The 15681-nt window shown below is 51.2% G+C and overlaps 1 protein-coding gene across 7 annotated transcripts in view; it reads right to left on the bottom strand.

The window, feature by feature from the left end:
- Window positions 1-15681, bottom strand: part of camkk1a (calcium/calmodulin-dependent protein kinase kinase 1, alpha a) — a 329689-nt gene that overhangs the window by 14227 nt on the left and 299781 nt on the right. For 6 of the 7 annotated variants that reach the window (XM_072469142.1, XM_072469146.1, XM_072469147.1 and 3 more), the window contains 3 exons: window positions 14911-15039; window positions 12425-12528; window positions 3307-3354 (listed from right to left, as the gene is read on the bottom strand). In XM_072469142.1, coding sequence (XP_072325243.1) covers window positions 3307-3354; window positions 12425-12528; window positions 14911-15039 — 281 coding nt within the window. The remainder of the gene's footprint in view (window positions 1-3306; window positions 3355-12424; window positions 12529-14910; window positions 15040-15681) is intronic. The other variant, XM_072469148.1, reaches the window with a different exon arrangement.

Here is a 15681-nt window from a genome sequence, read left to right as displayed (position 1 = left end):
GAGCTGCGGGTAGCCGGCGTGGTCGGTGGTAGCGAGGGGGTCCCAAGATGGCGGCCCCCATTGGTCGCACATGGCGGGCAGGGTTGAAGATGGCAGCCAAGATGGCAGCCCCCATGAGTCGCACGTGTCGGGCGGCGTTAAAGATGGCCCCCACGGATAGCTCGAGGTGGATGACGCGTCAGAAGCCACGCTGTGGGGTCTGCGGGCCTGAGAGTCGGGCCTGCGATTTTGGTACTTTGGGTCGGGCCAAGCAGACTTTGGCAAAATGTCCTTTCTTGCCGCAGTCGCTGCAGGTCGCATTCCGAGCTGGGCAGCACTGCCTGGGCTGCTGGTTCTGGCCGCAGAAATATCAATTCGGCCCCCGGGTTGGGCGGGCAGCCATGCGGCACAGGCCTGGGACACCCTCGGGTCGGGTGATGGCCGTGCCTCCGGCGCCCATGAGGAAATCGCGTGGTCGGAGGGGAAAGCATTTAGGCTCTGGAAGGCTACCTCTAATGAGGTGGATAGTGTTACCGTCTCTTCTAGGTCGAGGGCGCACTTTTCGAACAGGCGCTTTCTGACATAGCTGGACCGGACTCCAGCCACATAGGTGGCCCGGATGGCGAGTTCCGTGCGCTGCGAGGCTGTGACGTCCTTGGAGTTACAGTTCCGAGCAAGTACCCTCAGGTCGCGTAGATATTCCTCCAGCGATTCTCCAGGGCGTTGATGACGTGTGGTGAGGAGATGCCGCGCGAACACTTCGTTCACCGGCCTCACGTAATGTCTTTTCAGGATCGCAACTGCATCTGCATACGTGGTCGCGTCCTCGTTGAGGAGACTCAGCTTGTGTGGCTCGGTGACGGTGGGCGAGGAGGAGGCGAGGTAGGCCTCAAAGCAGCGGAGCCAGTGTGAGAAGATTCCTTCGGCTTCAGCTGCCTGTGGGTCGAGTTCCATTGCGATATGGAAAGTGTGAGGTGATTCATTTTGGAAGGATTAACAGGAAGACAGAGTACTGGGCTAATGGTAAGATTCTTGGCAGTGTGGATGAGCAGAGAGATCTCGGTGTCCATGTACATAGATCCCTGAAAGTTGCCACCCAGGTTGAGAGGGTTGTTAAGAAGGCGTACGGTGTGTTAGCTTTTATTGGTAGAGGGATTCAGTTTCGGAGCCATGAGGTCATGTTGCAGCTGTACAAAACTCTGGTGCGGCCGCATTTGGAGTATTGCGTGCAATTCTGGTCGCCGCATTATAGGAAGGATGTGGAAGCATTGGAAAGGGTGCAGAGGAGATTTACCAGAATGTTGCCTGGTATGGAGGGAAGATCTTATGAGGAAAGGCTGAGGTACTTGAGGCTGTTTTCGTTAGAGAGAAGGTTAAGAGGTGACTTAATTGAGGCATACAAGATGATCAGAGGATTGGATAGGGTGGACAGTGAGAGCCTTCTTCCTCGGATGGGGATGTCCAGCACGAGGGGACATAGCTTTAAATTGAGGGGAGATAGATATAGGACAGATGTCAGAGGTAGGTTCTTTACTCAGAGAGTAGTAAGGGCGTGGAATGCCCTGCCTGCAACAGTAGTGGACTCGCCAACACTAAGGGCATTCAAATGGTCATTGGATAGACATATGGACGATAAGGGAATAGTGTAGATGGGCTTTAGAGTGGTTTCACAGGTCAGCGCAACATCGAGGGCCGAAGGGCCTGTACTGCGCTGCAATGTTCTATGTTCTATATCTTAGCTTATTCAATTGATACGACCATCAATTCACACGAGACGATTAGTAGAAGTGAACAGTGGTTTAAATAAGCTAGGTCTGTGCCTGCCTGCGACTGCTCTGTACTGAGTGCCACCTACAGGCTGCAGGTTTATATGCCATCTCCGAGGGGGCGCTGCCACAGGCGGAGCCCACAGGGGCATCAACATAGTACAGTACAATACAGTGGTGAATTGCAGGAGCAATACGTTCACTACACCTTTCAAGTGGTAGTCGCCCAGTGAGCACCGACAAGGTTGGTTGGTTGGGTGATGCTTGGAGGTCCGGGAGGTTGGGTGGGTGGAGGGGTGGGGGTCCTAGAAGGGAGGGGGTGCTGTAAGGGGGCTTGGGGGGATGAAGAGGGGGGACTCCCAGGGACCCCATAGCGGGGTGACCTCACTTGGGGGGTGTGTGGTAGTATCCGTGTATGTGGGGGGTGACATTGTCTATGGGTGGGGGGGTGTGGGGAACCCACAAGCTCACTTAGAGATCAGGGTACCCTTTCAAAATGGCTGCCCGATCTCGGAGTTTAGCTCCTCAGTGCTAGTGTGGGCTAAACTGGTGAGAAACTCCACAGGGCCCAAAAAAGTGACGAAATGTCATTGAATAGTGGTGGGGAACTCGCCAGCAGAGCCGACGGGAAACTCACTGAAAAACCCGCCACAAATTAACTTTTAAATTTTTGGGGAGAATCGCGCCATATACTTGCTCTCTGTCTTACACACAGACACACTCGCTCTCTCTTACACATACATGGGGTGGGATTCTCTCACCCGGGTCCAGGCCGGAGAATCGCCGGGACTGGCGCGAATAGCGCCACACCGCCCTGACGCCGGTCCGCCGATTCTCTGGAGAGCGGAGAATCGGCGCCATTGGCGCGGCACGGCGCCGGTCAGGGGCCGCTCCACAGGCCCCCCCCGGTGATACTCGGCCACGCTAAAAAAAGCCGAGTCGCGCCAGCAACGTCCACACCTGTGCTTACCCAGCAGGACCTCGGCGTGGGTGCATCTGGAGGCGGCCTGGGGGGGGGGGGGGGGGCGGAGAAGAGGGGGGGTCCCACCCCAGGGGGGCCCTCCGCTGTGGCCTGGCCCGCGATCGGGGCCTACCGATCGGCGGGCTGGCTTCTGGGACTGGGGGCTTCTTTTGTTCTGCGCCGGCCGCTGTAGCCCTACGCCATGTTGCATCGGGGTCAGCGCGAGGATGGAGCCACCACGCATGCACGGCAATCGCGCCAGTCCCACTGCGCATACGTGTTTTGCCGCCGGTCCCACTGCGCATTCGCAGACCCGCAGCGCTCCAGTGCTGTGCTGGCCCCCTGTCGGGGTCAGAATTGCTGCTCCTGAGGCCATGTTGACGCCAGCAAGAAACGCAATGGCATCAACACTTAGCCTCAGGATCAGAGAATCCCGCCCTCGCACTCTCTCACACATGCATTCTCTCTCACACACAAATACACATTTGCTCTTACTTACACACACATGCACTCTCTCACACACAATTGCTCTCTCTCTTCCACACGCACTCTCAAATGCTCGTGCTCACACATGCATGCACACCCTCACACACACAGTACCTTAATGAAGGGTGCCTTTTTGTGGAATTTTGGAACAAACTCTTGTCTCTGGGACAGTCAGCAAAATGAAAAGAGAGAAAGGAAAGAAAATGCCATTAATACATGAAAAGGAAACATTGACATTGATTGAGAAATTAACAGAGATTAGCTTAGTAGAATGGGTTAGAAAGGAAGCCTGACTGAGTGGGAATATTGCTTTGCAGAAAGGGAAAGATTCAGCATAGACCAGACTCCAGGATCACAGGCTGACAGCTCTAGTGCCAGATGACCTCTCACTCGACAATGAATGCACAGAAGATGTGTGTTGATGAATCTCCCTGTGCTGCCAGTGACTATCCAGAGTGACTATCTAGGCTCAGGGCTAGCACGGAACTGGGAATCTGTCTGTCATAGTACTATTTGCTCATCAGTCCGGGAAATTAAGCAGATTGAATGAGCTGCCACATCATTTCTGGTCCATTTATGTTGAAAAGGGTTCCTGATTTGTCCTGCCCTAGATTGCACAAAGACCACGAACTCCAGAAAGTGCTCATGAGGAACAACATCAAAGTTTCAATGGATTTCCCAAAGGTGACAGCCTGCCTTTAAGTGCTTTGGGCTAATGCCTAGAATTTACAGTGCAGAAGGAGGCCATTCAGCCCATCGAGGCTGCAGCGGCCCTACTTAAGCCCATGTCTCCACCCTATCCCGGTAACCCCACCTAACCTTTTTGGACACTAAGGGCAATTTATCATGGCCAATCCACCTAACCTGCACATCTTTGGACTGTGGGAGGAAACCGGAGCACCCGGAGGAAATCCACGCAGACACGGGGAGAACGTGCAGACTCCGCACAGACAGTGACCCAAGCCGGGAATCAAACCTGGGACCCTGGAGCTGTGAAGCAACTGTGCTAACCACTGTGCTACCGTGCCACCCTGTGATGGGATGGGATGGGATATTCATATGGTGAGATATTCCTTCGTTGGGAGGAATAAGTGCCAAGCATCTGACTAGCTGTATAAACTTAAGTGTATATATTAGATGTATATACTAAGCATATATAAAGTATATATACTAGGTGTACATAAAGGGGCAGGATTCTCTGGTCTTCTCGGTGGCATGCAATCCGCTGGCAGCGGGGTTAGAGAATCCCACTGAAACCACCCTACCCCACTGGGAGACCTGCGGGCAAGGGTGCACTGCCAGTGGAAACACGGAACCCCAACAGCTGGAGAATTCCGGCCTAGGTATGTAAAGAGTGCATACACTAGGAGCGGGATTCTCTGATCCTGAGGCTAAGTGTTAACGCCGTTGTAAACACCGGTGCGTTTCTCGACGGCGCCAACATGGCCTCAGGAGCAGCGATTCTGACCCCGACAGGGGGCCAGCACGGCACTGGAGCAACCCACGGCGCTCCAGCTACCTATCCCCGGCGTCAGATGGGTTCTGCGGGTCTGCGCATGCGCAATGGTTCCCTTCTCCGCGCGGCCCCGACGCAACATAGCATAGAACAAAAGAGGCGCAGAACAAAAGAGGCCCCCAGCCCAAGTGGCCGGCCCGCCAATCGGTGGGCCCCGATAGTGGGCCAGGCCACAGCAGAGGCCTCCCCTCGGGGTCAGAACCCCCTTCCCACAATCCCCCTCTCCACCTGGCGGCCCCCGGATGCATCCACACCGAGGTCCCACCGGGCAAGGGCAGGTGTGACTCTGCTTTTTTTTGTGGCCGCTCGGCCCATCCCGGGCGGAGAATCGCCGGGGGGGGCCGCATAGAGCAGCCCCCGACCGGCGGCGCGCCAACCGTGCCAGCGCCAATGGCGCTGATTCTCTGCTCTGCGGGGAATCGGCAGACCGGCGTCGGGGAGGCGTGGTGTGATTCGCGCCCGTCCCGGCGATTCTCTGGCCCGACCCCGGGTGAGAGAATCCCGCCCTAGGTGTTCATAAAGTGTATATACCAGGTGGGAGGTCAGTTGGTTACAGCTGGTCCGTGATGTAGAGCGAGGCCAACAGCGTGGGATCAATTCCCGTTCCGGCCAAGATTACCATGAAGGCCCTTCTCAATCTCGCCCCTCGCCTGAGGTGTGGTAACCTTCAGGTGAAATCTCCAGCAGTCAGCTCTCTCTCAAAGGGGAAAGCAGCCTACGGTCCTCGGGGGCTTGGGTTACTTTCTTTTGAATACCTTTATTACGAAACGTATGAAAAGTTGCCAATAAGTTTATGAGTTTGGACACATCTGCTTCAAAGTCACTCTTGATAATTAAAGCTCTCTTCAGGGGCGGGATTCTCCCCTACCCGGCGGGGCGGGGGGGTCAAGGCGGGATGGAGTGGCGGGAACCACTCCGGCGTCGGGCCGCACCTTTAGGGGCCTTGAGGGGCTAGGCACGTGCCGGAGTGGTTTCTGCTCCACCGGCTGGCTTGGAAGGCCTTTGGCGCCACGCCAGCCGGGGCCGAAAGGACTCTGCCAGCCGGTGCAAGTCTGCGCATGCGCGGGAGCAACAGCAGCTGCTGACGTCATCCCCGCGCATGCGCAGGGGGGGGTGTCTCTTCCGCGTCGGCCATGGTGAAGGCTGTGGCTGAGGCGGAGGGAAAAGAGTGCCCCCACGGCACAGGCCCGCCCGCCGATCGGTGGTCCCCGATCGTGGGCCAGGCCACCATGGGGGCACCCCCCGGGGCCAGGACGCCCCGCGCCCCCCCCAGGACCCCGGAGCCCGCCCGCGCCGCCTTGTCCCGCCGGTAAGAGAGGTGGTTTGATTCTCGCCGGCAGGACAGGCATTCCAGCAGCGGGACTTCGGCCCATCGCGGGCCGGAGAATCGCCGGGGAAGGGCCCACCTACTGGCGCGGCATGGTTCCCGCCCCCGCCGAATATCCGGTGCCGGAGAATTCGGCAACCGGCGGGTGCGGGATTCACGCCAGCCCCTGCCGATTCTCCGACCCGGCAGGGGGTCGGAGAATCCCGCCCCAGATACTTGTGCACAATAGCGGAATCCTGCTTCTGAACACAAACCCTCATCTGCGAACTGAAACATGATTACAAGTGTAAAAGAATCTTGGACAATCTAGGGCAGGACAAATCAGGAACCCTTTCCAACACAAAGATAAGAGGCAGCAAATGTTGTGCCAGCTCACTCAATCTGATTGACGTCCCAACCTAATGAGCAGGTAACATTATGACAGGCATTAGAGTCCCTGTCCCTTAAAAGCCCTGGGTATCCGAGAATGAGTGACTCTGTAAGTATTGAACATTCTACCCTGGGTGATCATCTTAATTATTATTTTTTAAATTTAGAGTACCCAATTCTTTTTTTCCACAATTAAAGGGCAATTTAGCGTGGCCAATCCACCTGTACATCTTTGGGTTGTGGGGGTGAGACCCACGCAAACACGGGGAAAATGTGCAAACTCAACACGGACCTCACCTGGGTCCTCAGTGGCATGAGGCAGCAGTGCTAACCACTGCGCCACCGTGCCACCCTACCTTCATTATTCATGATACCTAGGGCTGTAAGTCATCTTTCACTAATTAATCAATAGACTCAGAGAACTTCTGATCTGTACAGCCGGCCCCAATGGTAACAATTCATACACCTGCCATTAGAAATCAGGGAAGAAATAAATTTAAAGTTGTGCTGTTTCCAAAGGGATCTACCGGTCAGAATCCTCTTGATCTAACCTGAACACAGCCTCAATAATGTCACAAAACCTTCTTTCCAGAGAGTTTTGGCAAGACTATCTTTTGGTTACAAGGTTATATTCTAAGATTTTCACTTTTCCTCACCATGTCAATCCCCCTTAATTTACTCAATCGGAGCTTGGTCCTTGCATTGTTCCTCTTCAAGAAAGGTAACGGTGGAGAGGCAGCTGGATTCTCGATCCGGACTACAAGAGTTCAAATCCCATCATGAATTGAAGTCAATTAAAACAAAATGGAGAGGGTGAGCTGCCAACTTACTGTTGTCCATTTCTCACCATCCCCAAAAAGTGGAAAGCCAGGCTGGAGTAACAACGTTCTGATTAAGCCGGCATTTATTGCCCATCCCTAGTTGCCTTTCAGAAGGTGGTGGTGAGTTTCCTACTTGAACCGCTGCAGTCCCTGAGGTGTAGGTAGACCCACAGTGCTGTTAGGGAGGGAGTTCCAGGATGATGCCCCAGCGACAGTGATATATTTCCAAGTCAGGGTGGTGAGTGACTTGGAGGGGAACCTCCAGGTGGTGGGGTTCCCAGGTATCTTGGGGGCATAACCTTAAAATTAGAACCAGGGCCATTGAGAGTGAAAGCAGGAAGCATTTTTCACATAAGGGCAGCAGCAATCTGGAACTCTACCGTCAAACGGCAGTGGGTGCTGGAGGATAATTGATTATTTTTAACAGAATTTATAGATTGTCATGAGGTATGGAGTTGAAGTAGATCAGCCAGGATGGCAGAACAAGCTTGACGGAATAAATTGCCACGATGTTCGTAAGGAGAGCCGTGTGAATTGCACTTGCTCTATACAAGATGTATTGCTTAAAGGAATACATTGGTTGTCTGCAATGATTGGCTCTACGCAAAGTGACAGCTGACTTATTACTTAGGCAAAGCCAGGCAGTGACTACTTCTGCTGCATTCAACATGGTTCACTTCGAAGGTTCCCTACCATCTGGATATGTCTTGTTTTTGTTAAAATGAATGTTTGTGCTGTTCAAGGCTCGGAGAGCAGTGTGGAGCAGCAATCACACTTCCTTTGTGGTTCAATGCTGCTGGAGTGCTGTCTGGTAGAAGGGTCCTATCATCAATGCAGCATCGAAGATATGTGTGAGTGTCATTAAGACAATAGGTACTTAGAAAGAAAGACCTGCATTTATACAGTGTCTTTCATATCTTGAGGACATCCCAAAAGGCTTTACAACCAATAAAGCACTTTTGTAAATGTAGTTACTGTAACACAGGAAATGTCACGGCCAGTTTAAGCACAGCAAGCTCCCACAAGCGGCAATGAGATAATGGCCAGGTAGTCTGTGTTTGTGATCGTAGAATCCCTACAGTGCAAAAGAAGGGCGTTTGGCTCATCGGGTCTGCACCTACCATCTGAAAGAGCAGTGAACCTAGGCTCACTCCACTGCCGTATCCCGTAGCCCCATCTAACCTACACATCTTCGGACACTAAGAGGCAATTCAGCGTGGTGAATCCACCTAACCTACACATCTTTGTACACTAAGGGGCAATTCAGTGTAGCCAATCCACCTAACCTACACATCTTTGGACACTAAGAGGCAATTCAGCGTGGTGAATCCACCTAACCTACACATCTTTGTACGCTAAGGGGCAATTCAGTGTAGCCAATCCACCTAACCTACACATCTTTGTACGCTAAGAGGCAATTCAGTGTAGCCAATCCACCTAACCTACACATCTTTGTACACTAAGGGACAATTTAGCGTGGTCAGGTGGCACGGTGGCACAGTGGTTAGCACTGCTGCCTACGGTGCCGAGGACCTGGGTTTGATCCTGGCCCCGGGTCACTGCCTGTGTGGACTCCCCATGTCTGCGTGGGTTTCACACCCACAACCCAAAGATATAATTGGGTATTCTAAATTTCTGAAAAAAAAGTTTAGCGTGGCCAACCTTTGGACACTAAGGGGCAATTTAGCACGGTCAATCTACCTAACCTGCACATCTTTGGATTGTTGGTTGGTGGGTAACACATTGGACTGTATACCGGGGATAGCTCTCCTGCTCTTCTTCAAAATCGGGACAGGATATTTCATATCCACGCAAGAGGAGAAATGAGGCCTCAATTAAATACAAGTGTCAGAAGTGGGAAAGTGTGGAACCCACCCCTTCATTCACCTGATGAAGGAGCTGCGCTCCGAAAGCTCATGATTCGAAACAAACCTGGTGTTGTAAGACTTCTTACTGTTCCCTCCTTATTGAAGGAAGGATGCAAATGTGTTGGAGGGGGTTCAGAAGAGCTTTACTAGATTTATACCTGGAATGAACGGGTGGTCTGATGAGGAACGGCTGGACAGACTGAGCTTGTTTCCATTGGATCTTAGGAGAGCGAGGGGTGACTTGATTGAAATATATAAGATCCTGAATGGTATTGACCAGGTGGAAGTTGAAAGGATGTTTCCCCTTGTGGGTGAGTCCAGGACTAGGAGGCACAATTTTAAAATTAGGGGTCGACAGTTTAGGAGGACTATGCGGCTTTGAAACTCTCTGCCTCAGAAGGTGGTGGAGGTGGGGGGTCACTGAATATTTATAAGGCAGAGGTAGATAGATTCTCGTTCGTCAAGAGAGTCAAAGATTATCGGAGATAGATGGGAATGTAGAACTTGAACCACTAACAGATCAGCCATGATCTTATTGAATGATGGGGCAGGCAAAAGGGGCCGAATGGCCAACTTCTGTTTCTATTTTGTATGTTTGAATGTTCCAACTTGCCCATTCTGGTTTTAACTGAGTCTAGAAAGTGGGTTGGGGCGATCAGATCCAGGCAGACAACTTAAATATGAAAATCAGGATGCATGCCTCATCGCTGTGTCAGTCTGGAAACATTAACTGTTCAAATCCGGGTTTCCTGAGTCTCAGTAGCTTCATCAAGGAAACAAATTAGCTCAATTCAGGAGTTAAGGGCCTTCACTTCTACCACCGGGATCCAAGTTTCTGCCTGTAAAGCCCATGCGATCTCCCCTCTCCACTAACAATGTCCCCAATGTCTCTGATCCCACCCTCTGGCCTCTGAGTTCCGACTTCACACCACTCCCATCGAGGCCTCCGAGCTCCATCCCTCTCCCCCAGCCTCTAATTGTTCCTCCCTCCCGTCACTTTGATCCTCAATCTCCCTTCAATGTTCCAGTGTGGACCTACTTGTTGCAGATCTGTGTTGATGAGAATATCTAGGGATTTGGAGTAAAGGTGAAGGGAGTTGACGAACAGATCATCCATTAACTAAATAAATAGCAGAACGGGCTCAAGGGGCTGAATGGCTTTCTCCTGTTTTTGATGTTCCCAAGTTGAGCTAACAGATAAAACATTGTACAGGAGCCTGAAGGGTGCTTTTCTGAATGGAAGGCTGTGACTAGTGGCGTTCCACAGGGATCAGTTCTGGGACTTCTGTTGTTCGTGGTGTATACAAATTATTTGGAAGAAAATGTATTTTCTGATTAGTAAGTTCGCAGACGACACAAAAATTGGTGGGGTTGCGGATAGTGAAGAGGATTGTCAGACAATACAGCAGGATATAAACTGGTTGGAGTCTTGGGCGGAAAAATGGCAGATGGAGTTTCATCAGGACAAGTGTGAGGTAATCACTTTGGAAGGTCCACTGCATTTAGGAATTACACAGTAAATGATAGAACTCTTGTGAGTATTGACAGGAAGCGAGATCTGGCCGTGCATGTCCACCGATCACTGAAAATGGCACCGCATGTGGATAAGTGGTCAAGAAGGCATACGTCATGCTGGCCTTCATCGGTCGGGGCATTGAATATGAAAATTGGCAAGTCATGTCGCAGCTGTACAGGACCTTAGTTAGGCCTCATTTCGAATACTGTGTACAATTCTGGTTGCCACACTACCAGAAAGATGTGGATGCTTTGGAGAGGTGCAGAAGCGGTTTACTAGGATGTTGCCTATATAGAGGGCATTAACTATGAGAGAGATTAGATAAACTCGGTCTGTTCTCACTGGAATGACAGAGGTTGAGAGGTGACCTGATAGAGGTCTACAAGATTATTGTCACGATATTCAGATAAACATCATGGTGCAAACACACATACACACTGATGGACAGATCAACGGACCAATCAACACACACGCAACATCACAGCCAATCACAAGCAAGAGCACACACACTATAAAACAGGGAACACCACAGTTCCCGCTCATTCCAGCAGGAGACAGCTCAGGGCACAGAGCTCACAGCAAGCCACTCGGACATACACCATGTGCTGAGTGCCTCTCTAAGATAGTGTAAGGGCTGGGTCCACAGGTTAAAGGGTAAAGAACGAACCACAATCATAAGTTTATAGATGTTGTCATTGATAGTAATAAAACAGAGTTGTACCATCTGCAACCGTGTTGGTTCGTCTGTATAGCAGAACACCCAACACGACAATTATGAGTGGCATGGACAGAGTGGATAGTTAGATGCTCTTTCCTAGGATAGGAGTGTCAAGTACTATGGGACATAGGTTTAAAGTTCATGGGGAAACGTTTAGAACAGATGTGCGAGGCTAGTTGTTTACACAGAGGGTGGTAAATATATGGAACGCGCTGCCTGGGGAGGTGGTGGGAGCAGGTATGAGAGCAGCATTTAAGGGGCATCTAGACAAGTATATGAATAGGGTGGGAATGGAAGGATACAGACTCTACGTGCATACGGTGTTAGTTTAGACAGGTACCATGGTCGGCGCAGGCTTGGAGGGCCGAAGGGCCTGTTCCTGCGCTGCATTGTTCTTTGTTCTTTGAGTTAATACCACACAAATCCACTTTGTGCCGTAAGAAGCATTGACTCAATGCTGCTGCCTTTGCTTCATGTGACCTAATCTATAACTAGATTTTGGACCTCCTCCTAAGATTGCAAAGCAGCAAACGGTATTGTCCTGAATTTCAAACCACCGTTTATATCGGTGGTGGTGACACTTAGGTAGTCTGAGTTGCTGTGGCAACACACATTTTTAGAGCATGTTGTAGTCTGGAGTTATGGATAGTGAGTCCGAGGCTCCAACATTCTCTCCAACTCCTTGTTTTCTTCTTTTTTTTTTCTTCTTTTAAATTTCTTTTTTCCAATTAAGGGGCAATTTAGTGTGGCCAATTCACCTACCCTGCACAGACACGGGGAGAATGTGCAAACTGCACACGGACAGTGACCCGGGGCCGGGATCGAACCGGGGTCCTCAGCACCGCGAGGCAGCAGTGCTAACCACTGCACCACCGTGCTGCCCCCTCTCCGACTCTTACTGCCTGCCGTTGGCCGATTATTGGAAGGATTTGCAAGCTGCTACTCATCTATTTGGCTGTGTTATGAACACACCATCCTTGGCCTGTGGTGGGAGTTGAACCCTGAGCTACTGACTCAGAGGCAGGGACATTACCCACTACGCCACACGATCACCTCTCATTTATACCAGTACACAGGCTGAAAGCTGGAGCACTCACATGAGAAGGTTTCCTGGTGCCGACATTGACCTCCCCTCCTTCCTGCTCTGAAACTCAAATGGGTTTCCAAAGGAGCGTTTCCGTAACATGGCCTTCACCAAAATCTACAACAGAGAGATGACACTTCACAAGTTTGGCATTGGTGAATCAGATATTGTTTTAACATAGAACATAGAGCGCAGAAGGAGGACATTCGGCCCATCGAGTCTGCACCGACCGACTTGAGCCCTCATTTCCACCCTATCCCCGTAACCCGATAACCCCTCCTAGCCTTTTGGACACAAAGGGGCAATTTATCATGGCCAATCCACCTAACCTGCACATCCCTGGACGTGTGGGAGGAAACCGGAGCACCCGGAGGAAATCTACGCAGCCACGGGGAGAACGTGCAGGCTCCGCACAGACAGTGACCCAGCGGGGAATCGAACCTAGGACCCTGGCACTGTGAAGCCACAGTGCTATCCACTTGTGCTACCGTGCTGTTATTTGACAACAGGCTTTCAATGGCAGCAAAGCTCATATAACCGTACCCTGAACTTCAATAAAGCTACATGTGCTGTAAGAGGCTAGTGTCATCTAATGATTTCAGAGCTCAATCCCTTCAGTAATAGTTTGAAAGTTAGATCGTTCTCTTCGACCCCCCGGCATTGAAGCTGAGTGTTTGCTGAGGCCTTCCAAGGCTCTCTCCCTGTGCCACACTGTGCACTTGTGCTTTTAGAAGTGAATCTCAAGCACTTCCACCTACAAGACGGCCGAGGAAATCTGGCATGACCTTCCATTTAATGTGAGTTCTGGGTGTCCACCCGCCCCAACCCCCAAGAGAAATCTCCTCATAGAGCACCTCAGAAGTAAAAAAACAGTACAACTTGGAAATGACTGATACTGGCCAAACTGGTGTTGTCGACCTGAATAAGGTCTCCAGTAGGTGCCAATGGTACTGGCATTTGACAACTTGAACTGTTTTTTTCCTTCTAAGGAGTCCGCGTTTAAATACGATACAAAGCATTATCCAGCTATCTTCAGCGGCCCAGAAGACATCTCACTCAACTTTGTGCCCTTGAACTTAACATTGGGGTCCAGCACCCTGGGTCTGCCTGCTCACTGGTCCTATAAATGTACAGGAGATGTGCAGGAAGTGAGAGATAACCTCAGACATCTGCTGGGTTGGGTTTTACACAGAGTGAAGGATGGTCTCGAATGGGCTGCCTTTTCAAAAGCCTGCCCCGCAGCGATAACACAATGGGGGTGTCACAAGCAGGCTGAGGGTCGGGGTTTTGCCCCTCAGTAGGAGGAAGCCGCGCCCTCAGAAACTGCCAGCCAATCCCAGTAAGGAACTTGTGCCCACTCCTCTATCTCCACCACCAGCCCGTTCCTCTGGGTCAAGGGTTAGCCAACATGTTCAGTTGGGCCTCTGGCCGCATTCGTGCTGCCAAGAGGAAGCTCTTGGGTCTCCGGTTGTATCATGTTGCTGGGACAACCAAGTAGGACAGAGCAGTCCTGAAGATTGGCAAGACCCGACAGAGGCTGAGGTTGGAATGTAAGTGGGGTCCTTCTTGGAAGACAATGAGTCTGGTATAGGTGCTCGGACTCGATCTGTTGGGCAACCTCAGGGCCATTAGCACAGTTTCCAGGTGACCACCACTTCCTTCCACAGAGGTAACCCTGTCAAGTGCAGGTAACTGAGTTAGATGCTGGGGAGCTGGCCCCCACCACTCTTGCCACCGTGGACATCAACAGGCTGTGAAGCTGCCACTGGAGCCTGACCAGCTGATGGCGAGGGGAAGGAAAAGCCTGGCCAGGATGAAGAGGCAGCAGCAGAGGCCTAACTGGCAGGATGGGCCTCACTTCTTGCTGCTCTCTGCTCCATTTTGAATGGAATGACAGAGGGAAATTAACCAGGGGAAGCTCTATCAGCAGCTAGTGGCAGTAATGCAGTACTGCAACACGCCAAACCCAATTACTTCCCATTGGTCCATTGGATATATATTTATAACACATCCTTAAACAGGCAGATAGACATAGACATAGAATTTACAGTGCAGAAGGAGGCCATTCGGCCCATTGGGTCTGCACCGGCCCTTGGAAAGAGTGCCCCGCTTAAGCCCACACCTCCACCCCGTACCCATAACCCAGCAACCCCACCCAACCCCTTTGGACACTAAGGGCAATTTAGCATGGTCAATCCACCGAACCTGCACATCTTTGGACTGTGGGTGGAAACCGGAGCACCCGGAGGAAACCCACGCAGACATGGGGAGAATGTGCAAACTCCACACAGACAGTGACCCAAGCTGGGAATCAAACCTGGGACCCTGGAGCTGTGAAGCTACAGTGCTAGCCACTGTACTACTATTTCTATTCTAAAGCAATAGAAATTTTAAACCTTTCTCAATAAATATAACTTAAGGTAAGAAACATTGACTTTGCTCCTGTGGAGTGTATTAATATTGCCATTTCTTTATATTAAAGGTGAAAGGTTTTCTTACCACAGTCGAGAGGCTGGAGATTAACTTGACAGAATTCATCACTTCCTCTTCAGTGACTTCCACCACACTGCAGTGTTCCTCCTCCAGTGGAAGAGGATCAGCCCCATTCTTTGTCACCCATGGAAGCAGCTGTACAACAACCACAGGATAGCATTTAAATTTCTTACAAGTAACTGTTCAAAGACCAATTTCTGGGCATGAAAATCCTTCAGTGATTTAAATCTGAAGATGGGAATGTTGCCCATTGTAACCGACCTGCATGTTTCAAGGAGAACTGTCATGGATGAAGATTATCTGAAACGGCCAAACCACTGTTATGTCCAACTAAACTGCAGGGGCAATTTTAAATGAAAACAGAAATTGCTGGAAATACTCACTCAGTGGGTCTGGCAGTGTCATCGGAGAGAGAAACAGAGTTAACGCTTCAGGTCAATGACTGAAACAATCGGAAACATTGACATTATTTCTCCCTCTGCAGATGCTGTCAGATCTGATGAGTTTTTCCAGCATTTTCTATTTTTCATGACTCTCTGGCCACACCTGTAAGACCTCGCCAGGGTGCCATTTCGTACTGGCGCACACAAACGTGGATCAGTCATAACGGCACCTGGGAGTCTCCCAGGCCATCGGAGACCACCGGGTGGCTCGGGAACAGGGCAGTTTGGTACCCTGGCATTTGGGCACTTTGGCATTGCCAGCCCAGCATTCTGGCAGTGCCACCCAGACAGTGCCACCCTAGCACTACCAGGGTGCCTTAGTGGCACTGCCAGG

The sequence above is a fragment of the Scyliorhinus torazame genome, chromosome 12, assembly GCF_047496885.1.
Source record: "Scyliorhinus torazame isolate Kashiwa2021f chromosome 12, sScyTor2.1, whole genome shotgun sequence".
NCBI classification, from domain to species: Eukaryota; Metazoa; Chordata; class Chondrichthyes; order Carcharhiniformes; family Scyliorhinidae; genus Scyliorhinus; species Scyliorhinus torazame.
Note: the sequence above shows the minus strand (reverse complement) of the source record. Positions and strands in the feature narration are given on the sequence as shown.